We start from the raw sequence: 18,003 nt of genomic DNA on the forward strand, positions 1-18,003 counted from the left end.
AAGCACACAAATTGCCTCCTTGCTGTTAACTTAAGCCTGTACTTTATTTGGATTTCATTAGTTTTTGCTAAATCCCTTTTTATGTTACACAGTCCCATCCAGGATGACGCATTGTTATTCAGTTGTCTCCTTAGGTTCTTTTGGGCTGTGATGGTTTCTCAGACTTTCCTTGTTTTTGATGATCTGGACAGTTTTGAGGAGTACGGATCAGGTATTTTGTAGAATGTCCTCTGTCGGGATTGTCCCATGTTTTCCTCCTGACTACACTGGGATAATGTGTTTTTGAGAAGAGGACTACCCAGGTACTTTCATCACCTTGTACATCAAATTGTATGAACACAACTTGTGATGGATGATGCCAATTTTGATCTTGCTGAGGTAGTTTTCGCCAGGTTTCTTACTATAAAGTTACTTTTACCTGTTTCTGTACTACACTCTTTGGAAACAAGTCACTAAGGGTAGTCCACCTTCTTGAGAGGACCAATGGTAGAATTTTGATTCTAACTGCTTTCTTTGTTTGAGAAACTGCTATTCCTTATTTTGCTTGCCTGTCAGTGGGAACTATCCCAAAGAGACTGGTTATGCTAGGCCTGAAGTATTTAAATTATAATATTTCCTAAAAACTTTTAAAATTTAGTATGTATACAAGAAAGTATTTTATCTTGGCAATTTTGTAGCATGTCCTTTGTGAGATGTGATATTCGCCTTTGAAAATCAGTTATGTTTGTCCTGGGATAACTGGAAATTTGGAGAGCAGCGTGTAGGGCCACGGCCAACCTTTGGGCATAGTAAATGAAGGTGCCTGGCACAGATTTTTAACTTTGGGGACCTTTGGGTTCTGGGCAACCAGGTGCTTGCCCTTGTGCAGTGACTTGGAACAAGAGAAGGAAAAAGAGGTACTGTGGGTCCCCAGCTGGCTGCAAGGATCATAGTGGCCTGACACTGTTGTGAAACATTAAGACTTGCTCTCTCTGTCTCTGAGAGAATGCAGGGGAGCCGGGGGCTGACTGAGTGCCCAGAGGAGGACGAATGGGCTTTCCCTGCCTGTATAACACATGCATTCCCTCTCTCTCTCTCTCAGATTTCATAGTCATCCTTTGTGACATATTTCCCCACATATATTGTCATTTCTTTCAACATTTACAGAAAGTACCATATCTGATGGTCACATTTTCAGCACTGTTAAGCTTGGTCTTCCCACATGTAGGCAGAGTCCACATCTATAAAAACGTTAGTCTCTCACAGGCTGATGCATCTTGAGTTGTACATCTCCCTTAGTATTGCCCCATATGCAGCCACCGAGAATTTTAATTTTGCAGAAGAAAATCTGTTGGACCCGCACATGCCTCACAGCTGTGCTTTGTTATCACTCTGACCTATCATGAATTGTTCCCCTGGCTGCCTCCCTGTCATGAGTGGGAGTTCTCTGAAGGCAGACCACTGCTTGGTGTCTGAATCTCCAGGCTGGATGTGATGCTAGCACAGAATAGGCATTTCAGCGTTTCTTGAAAGGAAGAAAGAATGGATGCATGGAATAGAGTAAGTCTATAGCACTTCCTCTGACTTAAGAGACTCTTCCAATGTAATTCAGGGGGCATCCAGTCAGTGAGTGCTTTGGGGCAGAAGCAGACCCTAGAGAATGACAGCAGATCCCCAGAGAATAACTCAGGGCAGTCACTCCAGACCTTGCCCCCAGTAGACATCTTTTGGAGGACAGTGTAGCCCCAGTGGGCTATCCCAGTGGTGGGATTATTGGTGGGGTAATAAGAACTGGCTGAGAGAAGTTCTGGCTCAGCCATTCAGTCTGGAGGAGCATGACCACCAGGCCTGCTCACCCTATCATGGCAGGTTGTGCCATGTTCCTGCCTTCACAACAAAGGCCCAGAAGCCTGAGTTTTTGTATATGGAAGTGAACTGTAAATACTCTGGAATTCCATTGTGGTTACTGAGCATGTAATTGCATGGTAATTACCATGAATTCACAAGATAATTCCAAGGTTATTTTTGTCTTCTAAACTTGTCTTATGCTGCCATAGCATATAGACTAGCAAACCCAAGACTAGGCCCCCGTCGGTGAGGGAGAGAGGTAGTGGGCTCGAGCTCAACACCATGTATCTTGGCTCCAAAGCAAGGTGAAGGAGCTCACTGTCCAGTGTTACTGGGCGACAAGTAAGGACAGGCTATCCTGAGGTTTCTTTGTCTCTACAGAGACAGACTGCAAGTCCCCTCCTCCCAGACCTGGGGTTCTGATTCATTAAGAATCTGAAAGAAAAGCCAGGACATTTGGTATGTGTCTCCAGGCTGTGTCTTTTCTGCCTCCGTCACCATCCTACGCCAGAGCTTCATGGCCTGGACAGCTGCTTCTCCTTCCTACTCGGGAGGTGGGGATGCACACAGAATTCTGTGGTGGAAAAGTTATATGGAGTCAGAAAGACTGAGGTCGAAAACCTGGCCGACCTTGAATGTGTCATTCAACTTGTACTTTGTACAAGTGATTAAATAAGCACCTAGCCCAGCACCTGGCACCTGATAAACAGTAGCTACTATTGTTATTGCTCTTTCTCTGAAAGTGTCTACAGGCCCCAGAGCATTATGGACCTACACTAAATGTAATTTCCCAGGCTGTTCCTACCCCCACCGGTGCCTGGGGTTCCGAGCGTTACCACAAGATTATTGTTTCTCAGACCCAGGTTGGTCAGTGCTCAGAACTCTTCAGTGTCTCCTCCATGCCTATAAGACGAAATCTAGATGCCTGGGCTGGTGTTCTCCCACACTGGCTCAGGGGGTTGCTCCAACCACTTCTCCCACTTTCTCCTTCCCGAATTCTCTGCCTCAGCCCACCTGGTTCATTGCTATCTCCAATAGACCATGGGGCTCTCTTCAGCCTTGGTCCCTTCTGCTGGGCAGGTCTCCTTCCTCTTGCCATGTAGTGACTGCCCTAGTCTGTAAGGCTAGGCCAAGTTCCTTCTTTGTAGTGGAAGAACTAGGCCTGTCCCTGCCAGTCCACAGTCTTTTCTCCTAAGAACTGCAGCAACAGGTTGAGGGGCCATCACTCAAATGGCACCTACACGAGGCCTTGTTTTTTTTCCTTGTGTATGTGCTATGTACTTTCTATTTCTTTTTTTAATGTTTATTTATTTATTTTTTGAGAGAGAGCACAAGCAGGGGGAGGGACAGAGAAAGAGAGAGACAGACAGACAGACAGAGACAGAGAGATTGAGAGAAAGACAGAATCTGAAGCAGGGGCTCGAACCCACGAACTATGAGATCATGACCTGAGCTGGTCAGACGCTTAACTGAGCCACCCAGGTGCCCCAATCTACTTTCTATTTCTTTTCAACTTCTCAAGGACAGGGACTCTGGCAAATGTCTTTGTATCCCTGATGCTGGGTGAAATTCCTGGCTTATATTAAGTGCTTAAAAATGTGTTACAATAATGCCAATACTCTTTTCAGACTTAACTAACTCCATAGTTTCCAGAGGAAAATACTGTCGATAATCTAGGGTTGTCTTTTATTCAGCCAGATAGCACAGCTGACAGTGTTATTATGAGGATTAGATGAGTATCTAAAGACCTTGGAAGAGTGTCTGCCATGGAGTAAGTGGTCAAAAAATGTTAGGTTAGCTCTTATTATCATTTGTTAAACTAAATAATTTCACAAATAAGGTAAGTTATTGAAATTAAAAACTAACCAACCAAGAAACCTTTTCATCATAAAGGGTCTTGAATCAGAAAACCTGAGCTCTGCTACTTAATTAACTTTATGACTTTGGGCAGCTCACTTAACTTTGCATAGCCTCGGTATCCTAATCTGTAAAATGGTATGATAATCCTCGTCTTATCTGTTCTTTGGGGTCTTCATGGGAATCAAATAAGCTCATGCCTATTTAAAGTACAAAGCATTATACAAACAGAAAACATTTTTTTTAAAGGTTGACTTGTGTAATCAACTCTTCTGATGCTATAAAATCTCTTTAGGTTTGCCAAGGAAATTACAACCTAAATGGATTTTACAGCATGAGAAGACTCCTCTATGACCATCTGGCCATAGTGCTGAGTCTTGGCCTAGCTCAGAGCAGATTAGAAGCCAGTGGATAATGGCAGTATGCCTGGAAACAACCTCATCACAGAGGGAGATGAGGCCTCCTTTGGAAGAAGAGCTTTCTCTATGGCCTCAACCAGAAACTTCTTTAGACCTGAGCTTAAGCTGTACTCTGGGGCCAGATCACTGACTCTCAGCCAGTGCAAGTCAGGTTGGACAGAACGGTGGGCAGACACACAGGCTTTCAAGTCTGACAGGCCTGGGCTTAAATTCTGGCTTCCACACTTGCTTGCTGAGTACCTTCCACAAGTTGCTTAACATTTCTTAACCCCAGTCTTCTTATCTAAAAATGAGCATAATCATAGCATCTGCCTAATATATTGGGTTGTATAAAGATTCATGTAAAGCACTTAAAGTACCTGGTGCGGAGTAAAGGCTATTACATTTTGGATGTTATTATCATGTTATTCTATGCGTTATCGTTATTTGTTGGCCTGTGTCTTTGAATAAACTCGGAGCTCTTTGCTACTTCCCTTTACATCCTCTGTGCTTAGGAGAGTGCCCAACACAATGTTGGTGTTGAGTATACATCTGCTGGATTTACTTCTAGTTGATTCCTGCTGAAAGTATTAACTGGTAGCTAAGGTGATGGCTGATAAGGACTTAGGATGTGACCTGTCACAATAATATTACTTCTTTCTAAACAGTTTTGCAGGGTAAAGATCTTTAAATGGAAGGCCGCAGTATGGAGGGATAGGTCCTTCTCGTGTCCCCCTCTGCACCCCACTGTACAGGAGGCTTCCTGGGCCAGGCTTGGTACAGAAGCCCATCTTACAGGCCCCATAAAATCAAATCCCTCAAGAGACCTTGGGGGTCACTTAGCCCTCCTTTATTTTATAAATGAGGAAACCGAAGCAGAGAGAGAGAGATCAGAATTCATGATCCATAACTTCAGACAAGTGCCCTTCAATCCAAATTCCCATTGGCTACATTTGGAATGTGTGGAAATTTCTAGCATTTTCTAGGAAAACGGGGAAAAAAATAGAAGACAAAATATTATCGGTAGAAGTCTAGTCTTATTAAACTACCTTTCTAAATCACAATCTAACAAGAATGCTTCAAGCCAAATAAAGGAAGCCTGAAATACTCCTTTTCACTGGAGAATATAATTTTGCTTCAGCCACAATTTAAATTGATTGAGTTCTGAGCACCAGCACTTGAAGTGTGGAGCATATTCTATTTTCTCCATGATACTTGTTTTGACAGTGATGCATTTCAGTTGACATAGTTGAAATCCTTATGTAATAAATCTCTGCCTGAAAATTAATCATGTTTATAATATTCTGAGAATTAATAACACCCATTGCTCAAATCATTAACTTAAAAAAGGAGCTTCCAAAATCTGTTCTCGGCAGTAAGGGACCACAAATAAATGAATGTTTGATAAAATAATCCAAGTAGCAGTTTAACAAGCGTAAACTTGAATGTGGTTGCAATAACACAGAACTATTGTTTAAGGGTTGGCAGAGGCTGATGAGGTTCTTATTTCAGTTACGAAGCAGGCATCCACATGCATAATGAACTGCTCTCTGAATTATTAATGTGTTGCTTATTTAGCCTCATCTGTCTAGAAGATAATGTATCCTAACTCTAATGAGTGATTGGTTTTGTACATAATTACAGTAGCAGCAGTAGTGGGGAAATGTGTGCCTTCAAAGAAGGAGTTCTAAAAATAAAGTCATCACATAAACTCCGTTGTTGTGGCATTCTATCAAAATCAAACCCGAAGCATTTGAGAATTCATAATAAATTACAGGAGACAGAATCATTATTAACATCATAATTTAACACAAAAGGTTTTACTTAATCATTCATTACCGATCATGTGCTGTTAAAATGCTTATAAATGACTTGGGTTGTTTTAAGATGTTTGTGAACATGGTCCCTTTTGGCCACTCACCACCTGTGGTGCAGAGGGTCCACGAGAGAGGAGGAGTAAGAATGATTGCAAAGGGTAGTAATGCTTTATGCTCATTCTGACAGAATGTTAATTAAAAGTTCAAATGTCGTTGGGTGACTCCTTTTCTTTTCTAAAACATGCACGTCTGGGACTCATTCGACCTGGTTTCTGCCTTCAAGCAGTTAATTGTGGAGGACCCTGGATCAGAAGCCCATACACCTGTCCTGTCTGGGTCTGGATGACAGTTCTTTACCACCTGTTCCTGATTTGGGGCAACAGCTCTTTGTTGAGCCCAGAACAACAGTCTTTGCTTCCTTCTCCCCTCCCCACCCGCATAGCATATTATTTAAAGGAATAGGTCCAAACCAGCAGCATTTTGTAGGCATCAGTCCTAAATGTGCCTTCTTTATCATTGTGGCTATATCAGTTTCTTTCCTTTTATTTCAGTCTTCAAAGGGGGCTGTCAGCTGACTGATCATAAATCTGATGGTATCACAGCCTGTTCACACTTGTTCAGGAAGCTTCAGTTTGATTGTAAATTGCATTGTGTGTGCAAGTTTGGATGATGCTTTTAAAAATGGCCTATCACATGTGTGTACATGCACAGTAGCACATGCGTGCACACATGCATGGTGGCACCAGGGCGAGAACATCCATTTATCTTTCTAAAACCAAAAGCACTTTCAATTTATCCCTACATCAGAAAACCTGCATAGCTTTTATTTAGTGATCGTAGAGACATTTGAATTATTGAAGATCATAAGCTTCCCTCTCAAGTGCAGGCAATTCCTAGAAGTGTTTAAGACTCTTGATCACAGGAGAATTCTTGTATGTTGCCTGTAGCTAGGATTGAAACCTATAGGCAAGATGGGGAAAATGGGAGAGTGCTTCAAATTCAAAGTACAACTTCTGCTTACAGCCTTCTGAAGCAACATACTTAAATGCAGCAAATTGCCTTTCAAAGTCTTGTGTTGCATACTAACTCAGCTTCCAGCTTCCTTTTAGAAATGGCATGGAGTTAGGTTTGCTAGGTCAGAAGACTCAAATTTTACTGCTGTCCCTCTGTCCAGCATTGCACTTAGGGTCCTGTGGGTCCTTTAGGCGAGGATGGGGGCCACAGGTGGAGTTGGACCTAGTAGATTCTCATCAAGGTTCTGGGACCTATTTAAAAGGTCCCAGCCTTTTCTCCTGCCCAGCCCAACTTTGCTTCTTCTTCTTTTTAATGTTTATTTATTTTTGAGACAGAGAGAGACAGGGTGTGAATGGGGGAGGGACAGAGAGAGAGAAGGAGAACAGAATCCAAAGCAGATTCTAGGCTCTGAGATGTCAGCACAGAGCCTGACGCAAGGCTCGAACCCATGAACCATGAGATCATGACCTGAGCTGAAGTCGGACGCTCAACCTACTGAGCCACCCAGGCACCCCTCTGCTTCTTTCTTAATAAGCAAGGAGATCAAAGGGTTTCCTGTGATCAAGCGTACCTCACTGGACAAGTGGATTGGGAAGGAGGCTGCTGCCTGAGCCCCCAAGATATCTGATACCCTTTCCAGGCTACCCTTTGAAATGTATGCTGAGTTTCTGCCAAGGAAGGTGACTCTAGCGACCCTGGGGAGAGTCAAACAAGGGTTCTTTAAATCCAGAGGTATCTCCTGGATCTGAAGAGGCTCAGCAGAGAGTCAGGAGATACTGCTCCTGCTCTGAAAAAAGCATCTCTAGGGCACAAGTATGGGTTCTACTAACCACTGGAATTCCTTTTTTATGTTTGATATATTAGCGTCTCAAGTAGATTTTCATTTGCAGAAAGGGTATGAAGACCACTGTTGTGGGAGAGGCAGCAGAAACCCTCTGGTAGCAGTCAGAGCAGCTGTAGCCAGAGCCCCTGTTTGCTCTCATATTCCATGTACACTAAGCACCAGCTGGTCCACTTGACCTCTGTTCTCTTTCCCCCAAACCAACCTAGCCCATTGCCTCCATGGAGATTTGTGCTTTGTTTCCCTGGGTTCTAAGGTTGGTAAACCTCAACCAGCCCTGAGGCTGCTGGCCCCAGCCACACTAGCATTGGGATTAGTGATGAGATGGGAGGTTGGGGCCATGGAAAGAAGCGGGTCATGGAGGTCCTCCTGGGAAGTTGGAATTTTCCTGAAGATGACAGGAGTCCTTTCAAAATCATAAGTAGGGGAGCAACATGCTCAGATTTGCTTTTCACCTTGACCACCTTGACTGTATATATGGTTAGGCTGAGGGGAGAGGCAGGAGGCAGAGAATGTTAGGTGGAGCAAAACTAGGGTGTATCTCTGTGGAGGGAGAGGAGGGGTCAGAGTTGACGCTCATCAACATGAGCTGGTGTTGACTGGATATGGAGGTGGAGGTGTCCCGTCAGCCTCTGGCAGGACCCTCCACGAGGAAATATAGGGGGAGGAGAGACAATGAATGCAGTTTGAGACAGCTTGACTCTGAGGATTCTAGAGAAGTTTTGTAGAATGGTGGATCTAGGAGTCTGGAGCTCAAAAATGAGATTGGAGCTAGAAAAATAAATGGGTTTTGTCAGAAGTTGCTGGTAATTGAAGAACTTGTCCAGGGAAGCAAGATGAGAAGAGATGGAGGGGAAATGCCCCAACAGACCTACCCTTGGAAAACCCCATGCTCATTCACCCCTCCAATATGGTGCTTTCCGTTTCTGGAACACCGTCTCCCCTTTCCTCTGGCCAATACAATAGTATCCTAGAAACCCATTTTGGAGAGGCTAAGTGACTTGCCTGAGGTTCTTTCTTCTCTCTATACTCAAAGAGCTGGGCACATAGCCAGAGCTCAGGAAGCCGCGGTTGAGTGTTGTTGAACACCATGGGGAATCAGGAAGCATCTGTTGCTTACCGACACTGAGAGGGCATTAAGGCAGCTCATTTTCTTCTCTTTCTTGGGAACAAAGTTGGGCACTTTAAGGGTGCTCAAACTGCAATCCAGATGGCCGTTGGTCAGGTATAAGGTGAGCTGAGTCAGGGCCAGCTGGTCGCTGTATGAGAGGCTGAGGCCTGTTGCCCACACCTGATTAAAACAGGAGCCACAGAAGTGAAGGTGAGATCAGCGACCGGGAGAGAGAGCCCCAACCAACCCTAACCAGCCCAAACCATGTGGGACCCACCCAAACCAGTGTACATGTGACTGAATGGAGTAGATGCTTTTGCTTCTGTTTCTACTTCATTCAGCTGAAGGATGGGAGCCTTTGATCGGATTCTAACCAGAAGATTGAAGGTTCTTGTGAAAAGTTACAAAAACGGGAACACCTGGCCCAGATAATCTGTTGGAGATGCTGGGTTCCAAAAGGCTCATGGGGACTTTGGCTCTCCTGCCTGTGGTTTGCCATATCCAGGAGGAGGAAGATGGCACTGGTCTTTCTTGGCCCAGCCAGTCCTCACCCTGTACGAGTTCCCCAGTCGTGCAATGTTTTCTGCTGAGAAAAATGAGACTGGACGGAAGCTTCAGAGGTTGGGTCCTGAAGAGGAGCAGATAGAGGGGGAACGAGGGAGTGAATAGGAGAAAAGGGCAAACTGCCCTGATTCCAGAAAAAGCGGTGCCAGGAAATCTCACTATGAAACTTGGGGGAAACTCATGGTTGGCCTGTATGTCTCAGCGTGACCACCATTTACCACAAGTGTGGGAAAATCATTTCACCACCCCACAAAGCCCACAGTATCCTCAATCGGGAAATGAGAACTATAAGAACGCCCACCCTAGCTGAACAGCAGGGCTATTAGAAGAATATGATGATGCAATAAAAATTAAAATGCTTTGAAAAATAGACATATGTGAGCAATAAGTTATTGTAAGCCACTCGATAGCTAAGTCAGTCCATTAATGCCTTTGATGGATATTTACTGGGCATTTACTATAAACCAGCAATGGCAGAAGTGAATCATGTGCTACCTCTCCCCTCTCCTGGGGTGAACCATCATCCTTAATTGCCTTTGTCATGCCCACGCTCACACTGAATCTGGGAGCTGTTCAATGCTCAAGGTTAGTGAAGGCAAGTGCAAGGCTATTGTGCTAGTTACTGGAGAGGCAAAGCTAAGATGCAAAGGTCCTTCCATCAAGGAGAAAGATACATATGTATTCAGTCATTTACAACACAATGTAATACGTGATATAATAAAGGGATGGAACAAAGTACTGCTGGGTTTGTCTAGTGAAGTCAGGGCTGCATCCTGGAGAAGGTGACATTTGAGCTTGGACAAACAACCCAAATATGACTGGCTCCCAGGTCTCAAGTACCTACAAAGTGCCAGGTGCTTCACAAACATCTCAGATCTTTATAAGAACCTAAAATATAACAGTCCCATGTCATAGATGAAGAAACAGAGGTTCAGAGAGAGTCCACATAGCCAGGAAATGGCCGAGCTGGGATTTGAATCCAGTTGTTCCTGGCTCCAAGTCTACCCTTTTCCCATTCCCTGCTGGCAGAAACGGCACTACTCTTGGCCCAGCCATTCCTTAACCTGTACCAGTTTCCCAGTCACATTAAAAGCTAAAGTTGCAGAGGATGAAAACATGCCCTTGTTTACTATAATCCATGCCATGAAAATGTCTTGTGGAGAAAACATGAAGTATTGTATTTCTGTAGTACACTGTAATTAGCATTAACGCATTTTCACTGTAGGAAGTTGGAAACGAACACATTTTCATGAAGACTTGATTAAACAGTTTTTCCTCTTAGAAGGCCTCCATGTGCCCCACATACTAACTCTACGTGTTAAAATACATAATACATCTGCCCTAGAGTGGACTCTTCTCAAACAAATGTAGCAGCGAGTGACTTGAGTAAGCATTGAATGTAAATGGCATCATTATAAGGATATTAAGAGGTCAAGCTGTCAAGGCCCCTTGCTAAACTGAAGCTAATTTCAGGAGTCATATTTGCACAGTAATGCCCTTTTATAATAGCAAATAAATCACATTTGCAACAATTGTTAAAAACTAACTGCCAAGTATCTGTTGCAGTTGTAAATATCCTATTTGTCAACTTAAATATTTCCTGCTGTATGGCATAAAATGCAAATCAGATGGGGACAGCTACTTTTTCTTAATACGAGAAAGTGGATTTGCCGTTCCTGGATGTCAGGCACTTTTTCCCCAGAGTTTCTCTTTTGATGTTTTCGTGTCCTGGATTAAAGGGAAATGTATGTAACAAACATTATTAATATTTATGTTAATAATATCAATGTTTTGGTGATTTTTAAAGTTTTAATTCCCGTGTGGTTCACACACGATGTCGTATTAGTTTCAAGCAATATAGTGATCCAGCAATTCCATACACCACCCAGTGCTCATCATGACAAGCGCACTCCTAGTGATAAGGCTTTTAATGGGAAGGCAGCACAGTAGAGAACCAAGGAGTCAGCCTAAATCTGGCCCTTGCCAATAGTGTAAATTTGACCAAGTCATTTAAGCTCCCTCAATCTCGGTATTCTTGAGTGTGGAAGGAGCACATGATAACACCTATCACACAGGGCTTCGAAAACAAAATAAATGCACCTAAAATTGCCTTACAAATGATGAAAGTTCAATACAAATGTTATTTTTGATCACTAAGCAATTCCTTGAGGAGTAGGATCTTAGGAGACACATTTTCAGTCGCCTGTGTAGCTGTTAGATTGCCCCTTTTAACAACTGTTTTTCCCACTCATAATCCTTGGGGTCAACCTCACAACAACTCAGTCCAGTAGGTGGTTAGATGTGGGCAAGGTTGGTATTACTCTCCCTCCATTTGACCAATGAGGATACTGAGATCAAAACGTGGCTTCGTGGTTTGCTTAAGATCATAGAGCACAGGCTAGGATTGTGTTCTTTCTAGAGCTGAAGTAGTTTTGCTTCCCCAGACTGCCCTAAACCCTTGGTTCACAAAAGAAATAGTAGAACAAATTTCGTTAAGCTTTTTCCTCAACAGCAGGCTTGCCGGAATTGCTCAGATAATTGTTCTGTTCTCCATCTGGTTTTTCCATTGAAGACACTGCCTGAGGCGTGCTTGTTTTGCGTATAGGGGTCCCGTCTCCCCCTCTAGACTGTCAGCCCTTTGGGGGAGGCTGCTGAGCCTTTGTCTTCCCACCCCGTCCTGTCCTGTGGATGGGGCGGGGCGGGCTTTGCAGCAGACACCTCAGCACCTCTGATGCCTTGCTGTGAACTCCACTCCAGCTTTCAGGGATCAGGATCTAGGTGGGCCTCTTGAAGCTGGTGTCCGATTCCAACATAGGAAATATTCATTGCGCATCTCCTCTAGGTCACCCTCTTGCGTTCACACATACCTCCTTTAATCCCATTCTTGATTTTGGATTTCATTGTTAACTTTAGAACCTAATCTCTCTCTGCCCTGGATACTCCCATCACAATTTAGAGGAGCAATGATGGCGGCCTGTACAAAGGCACTGTGAGTGGGGATGGAGAGAAGTGGATGGATTTTTAAATGTTAGGGAGTGGCTTTGACGTGACATGCGGGACTTGTAATGACTAGCTTGACAGGTTAATTGATTAGATATGAGGGTAAGGGAAAAATATCACTGAAGGCTAGTGTTGGAAAGACTCTTAAAAATCATCTAATACAGTTTACTTTATACATTGGAGTGAAGTCGTTTGCCCTAGGTTACAGAGCCAGGTATCAAAGGTGTGGGATGAGAGAACAAGGTGTCTTGGCTCCCAGTCATAAATCACTAGTTGACAATTGTTTGACTTACTGCTGATGTAAAAATCATTTTGTTAAAAATGACTAGAATCCTAGAGACATTTGCATCAAGACCTTACAAGGAATCCTTAACACGAAAATACTCATGTCAGCATTACTTGTAAGATTGAAAGATTGCAGCTGTCCAACATGTGGGTATTGGTAAAAAAGATTATAACATATCCAAATGATGGGATACTCTATGATATTATCACTAAAGATGATGATTGTGAACAACTTTTGATGGTGTAGGAAGGTATATGCTTGGGATTCTCTGTCATATATGCAAGAGGAGGAAGAGAAGGATATATGACTTCAGCTTTGCAAAAATAATATTATACATAGAAAAAACTAGATGAGGATATAACAAAATGTTGACAGTGAGTGGTTAATATTAGCAGCATATTAGCAGGAAGCGACATTATATATAGACTTTCATGTATATTCTAGATTGTACTATTTGTGGTTATTGAGCACTTAAAATGTGGCTGCTTCAAATTGAGATGTGTTATAAATGTAAAATACATACCAGACTTTGAAGACTGACAAGGAGGTAAAAAAATACTGTGAAATATCTCATTGCTAATATTTTATACTGATTATACATTGAAATTATAATATTTTGGTTATGGTGGGTGAAGTAAAATACGTTATTAAGACCACGTTCAAAAAAAAAGGGCGCCTGGGTGGCTCAGTTGGTTAAGTGTCTGACTTCGGCTCAGATCATGATCTCATGGTTCGTGAGTTTGAGCCTTGCATCAGGCTCTGTGCTGACAGTTCAAAGCCTGGAGCCTGCTTTTGATTCTGTGTCTCCCTCCTTCTCAGCCCCTAGCCCCCACTTATGCTCTGTCTTTCTCTCTCTCTCAAAAATAAATAAACATTAAAAAAATTTTAAAAGACCACATTCATCTATTTTTTGTTACATTTCTATAAATTTTTTTAAATGTTTATTTTTGAGAGAGACAAAGAGATAGAACACAAGCAGGGAGGGGCAGAAACTGAGGGAAACACAGAATCTGAAGTAGGCTCCAGGCTCTGAGCTGTCAGTACAGAGCCCAACGCAGGGCTTGGACCATGAACTGTGAGATCATGACCTGAGCCGAAGTCGGATGCTTAACCAACTGAGCCACCCAGATGCTCCCTGTTTTTGTTTGTTACATTTTTAAACAAGGCTACTAGAAAATGAAAAATTACACACGTGGGTATATTCTCTATCATATTGGTTGCAAAAAAGCCCGTTGCAACTTCAGCAAGAGACAGGGCCAGCAGGGGTATGGTGGGGGAGTACTGCAGAGGCCCCAGCTCTCTGCCGCTCTGACCAGCACTGCACTGGATGCAATCCTTGCTGTAGCTCCATCAGGAGACCTGGGGAAAAGTGGGGAGAACACGGGGCAGGAGGCAATCCAGAAACTGTAAGAACCTCATCGACCTTTAAACAGGCATGTGACAAGCAGAAGGCAGGGTCAGGTAGAGGCAAGCTTGCCCAGAATTATCCTATTCCCAGGTTCTGCATCCTATTTGGGCCACAAGCCTTGGGATGAAAAGGTCATAACATGCTCCAATGTGGAAGGTGTGGGAGAGGGGCCCAGTATTGAACCCTTTTTTTCTTAGGTGTTCCAGGCAGGTGAAGGCTGCGCTCACCCCCACCGTGTTGGCTCTTTCCCATGACAGGCATAGTGGATGGGAGGCAGAGCCTACAGATACGGGCACATGTACCCAGGCCCACATTATGTGACTGTCTCCACTTGTAAATAAAGTTTTATAGCAAAGAGGTTGGTCTTGCCAACCTTCTCTTATGGGCGTCCAGTCTTATGGGACCAACAGACTGATTTATAGATCAAACAACATTTGTGGAAGAATCATAGAATTTCAGAGCTTGAGGGGATTCACAGATGTTTTGCACATTCCTGTCTAGGTTTTCTGTTCCTTTTCTTTATCATCTTCCTCTTTTATTGTAAGGAGAAGAACCTGATATCCAGATAGGCTACGTGACTTGCTTTGGTACCAGCATCTGACAGATATCCCTGATCTTTGGCAAGTGGCCTCTCTGGGCCACACTTTCCCCAACTAATCACTGGGGAGGATAGTCCTGAAGGACCTTCCCTCACAGATGCATCTATGAGGCTGACAGAATTGTGACGATTGCTCACTCTGTAGGCAGATTCTCCAGCTAATGCAAGTGGGAGATGAAGCACTGAGAATTCACCTACCACAGAGACGGTAACAGGCCTTTAAAGCAGAGTGTGGCCCCAGCTTACCCTCCTCAGCAGCCTGCTTTGGTTGAGGGATGCATTCACCACCTCCCTGTCCATTTTCGTGTCTTTCTTCATAGTCTCATTGTGACAGGAAATCCACCACTGAGTGAGAACAAACCCTCTGTCAAACCCACAGGTCCCCATAGCTATAGCTAAGCTGTAGAGGCCAGGCCACCAGCCCAGCCCCTCTGCTTGCTGGGCAACACAGGCATGGGGAGGCCAAGGTTCCCTCTGTCCTTACTGTACAAAGTAATATGCCAAGGCCTCATTTCCTACTCACAACTTTGGAGACCAAACTCAACTGGAGTGACATGATCTAACTTATAACTTTAAAGGGTTACTCTGGTTGTAGTGGGGAGAAGGGACCATGAGGGGTCAAGGATGGAAACAGGGAGGCTGGTTAGGAGGCTATTGCAATAAAATGGGTGAGAGATGGTGGTAGCTGGGTCAGCATGGTAACAACAGAGGGTGGGAGAAGTGGTCATATTATAGATACCTTTTAAAACTGCATCCTAAAGGACTTTATTGATGGGCTGGATGCAGGGTGTGCAAGAAAGAGGAGTCAAGGATATCTTCAAGACTTTTGCCCTGAAAAAATGGAAGGATGGAATTACTATGTGCTGAGGGGGGCAGATTGCTAGAGGAATAGTTTAAAGGGTAAAATCACAATTTTAGATTTGGCTGTGATGAGTTTGAGATGTTTTTGTTGAATGATGTTCTGGAGAATGGAGTGAGATCTCAAATACCTTTTCTCCCTTCTCAGCAGGAGGATACGTTTGGCCGGGTGTAGGGATAGAGCAGAATTGGCCCCTGCTAGGGAGGCACCTTTTTCTCTGTTGTCACTTTTGGGCCTTGGTCTCAAGGCCCTCCTTGTCTGGGGAGATGCAAGACGTACAAACCTTGGTCTATATGACCAACAGGACATGAAGCCTTCCCTAGGGGCCATGCTTTTCACCATATTTAGGCCAAGATGAAATAAGGTTGAGACGGATAGAGGCAGCTTGGTAGGGAAAGAAGAGAGTGCAGCTTCAGGGTAGTGGAGACTGGAGGGGCCTATGCATGGAGGGAGGCACGTAGCTTCACTGGAATGGCAGGAGCACGGGACCAGAGTTACAGGAACTCACTGGGAGTCTTTTCTTGCCCTTTGCTATCTGTGTGATCTTAACTTTCTTCTTTCTGGGCCTCTGCTTCCTTGTATGTTAACACAGACCTGTCTGTAATGGCCTCTATCTCTGAGGGGTATTGTGAGGATTCAGTGACTACAAGGAAACTGTATGGGACTATTTTTGTGGAGTTTGGCAGACACAAATCTGTTTGGACCCTGACTTCTTCCCTGTAGCCCTGGCAGGAGCAGAGTCAGGGGTAGGCATAAGAACTCACTTGCTTGGCTCTTGACTGAAGTATTTTTCCCTGCTTCTCAGAGATGAGGACCACTTTTACCTCTTCTCAGATGCTGTTAAAACAGGCTCCGGGGGTGCCTGGGTGCTCAATCGGTTGGGAATCCGACTCTTAGTTTTGGCTCGAGTCAGGATCTCATGGTGTGGGGGCTCCATGCTGGCAGTGTGGAGCCTGCTTGGGATTCTCTTTCTGTCTCTTTCTCTCTGCTCTTCTCCCACTCTCTGTATCTCTCAAATAAATAACTAAACTAAAAAACAAAACAAGACCCAGGCTCTAGAATCCTGGGTATCAAACAGAGTACTGTCTTAGGTGGCTACTATGTGATATCTTTTCCCATGTTGATTATCAGCAGAAGTGCTGAGCTCCCCATGGTGGTAAACAAAATACATGATACTTAATTTTAAAGAAGTTTTTACAAGGCACTGTAAGAATTTTCAGTTAGCAAAATATTAATATGATTATGATATTTGGTAAGAATTGTTTGTATTACATTTTAAAAAATCAATAGAAAGGCAGAGGGGACTGCAGCGTCTTGGCATGTTGCCACCTAGTGGCAGCTTCTGGGATGGCCCAGTCTCTTGGAGAGGCTAAGGAGAACTACTGTTGCCCGTCCATGGGGCAGTTGCCCTGCGCCCTGATCAACAAATGAGACTCTTAGTATTTCTCGGAAGCCTCCCCCTCTGTCCCTATTAATTCTATTTATCCTTCAATTTATATTACAGCTTCACAAGGCTGTCTCTGAGCAACTACAGCATCCATTTTCAGTACTGTCTCATGTTGGGCCTGTGGAGTCTGTGGGGTCAGAGACAGCAGAAAATCTGGGTCCTGCCACTTAGCACCCAGAGCCCAGTAATCCACCATGCCTAGGGCCTCCATGATTTTCAAAGGCCTTCAAAATATTTGGATTCTGGGGGGGAAAATGTTACTGGATTCCAAATATAAAACAAAAACTACAAAGTAATCAATGTTTTTAAAATACTGACCAAATTTGACGTGCTAGTTAAATGCAACACAACTCATACAGTTATATCTAAATCCTATTCTATGAAAGTACATTTAAATACATTTAATATGATGTAGGGTGATAGGCTCTCTGAAACCAAAATACTCAGGGCCCAGAGTGGTTTTAAACAATTCTGTCTCACAGACCTAATATGTCTTCCATCATTCCCCTGTCCCCATTTTATGGATGAGACTCTGGGAGGTGAACAGACTCACTCAGGTCCCTTGGTTAGGGGAAGAGCTGGGATCAAAGCTCACATTTCCTGAGTCCTGGTCCAGCTCTTTCTGTGACACCTAGTCACCAGCATTAATAGTCCAGTTGCTTTGTAGTGCTAGAAGCTTCTCTGTGACTTCAGAAGTTCTTTCAGGGTGTGCAGGAACTATATTCATAATTAATTTGCGGATCCAAAATGGAAAATATTGAAATTTAAACCTAACATCATCAGCAGCTCTATTGATGTTTTTCACTTTTGTTAAAAAAATTACAAAAATTTTAATATACTCTTGCCTTTTCTGCCTCCTTTTCCAAGTTACTTCCATTACTTGTATATATTTATGATCCTCCCTCTATTACTTTCAAGACTGATGGCCTAACTAATATTATTTGTATTAAGGTACAGAATTACATACTCATTTCTT

General features: G+C 43.6%; 1 protein-coding gene across 8 annotated transcripts in view; it reads right to left on the reverse strand.

Moving 5' to 3' along the window:
• IQCH (IQ motif containing H) overlaps positions 1-18,003 on the reverse strand; it is a 212,729-nt gene that overhangs the window by 16,873 nt on the left and 177,853 nt on the right. For 7 of the 8 annotated variants that reach the window (XR_006218555.1, XM_042988561.1, XM_042988564.1 and 4 more), the window contains one exon: positions 8,875-9,045. Coding sequence is in view for 7 of the 8 variants with exons in the window: in XM_042988561.1 (XP_042844495.1) it covers positions 8,875-9,045 (171 nt within the window). In the remaining variant the exon portion in view is untranslated. Of the gene's footprint in view, positions 1-8,874; positions 9,046-15,415; positions 15,553-18,003 lie in introns of those variants that run through there. The other variant, XM_042988565.1, reaches the window with a different exon arrangement.

Source organism: Panthera tigris, chromosome B3 (assembly GCF_018350195.1).
Source record: "Panthera tigris isolate Pti1 chromosome B3, P.tigris_Pti1_mat1.1, whole genome shotgun sequence".
Lineage (NCBI taxonomy): Eukaryota > Metazoa > Chordata > Mammalia > Carnivora > Felidae > Panthera > Panthera tigris.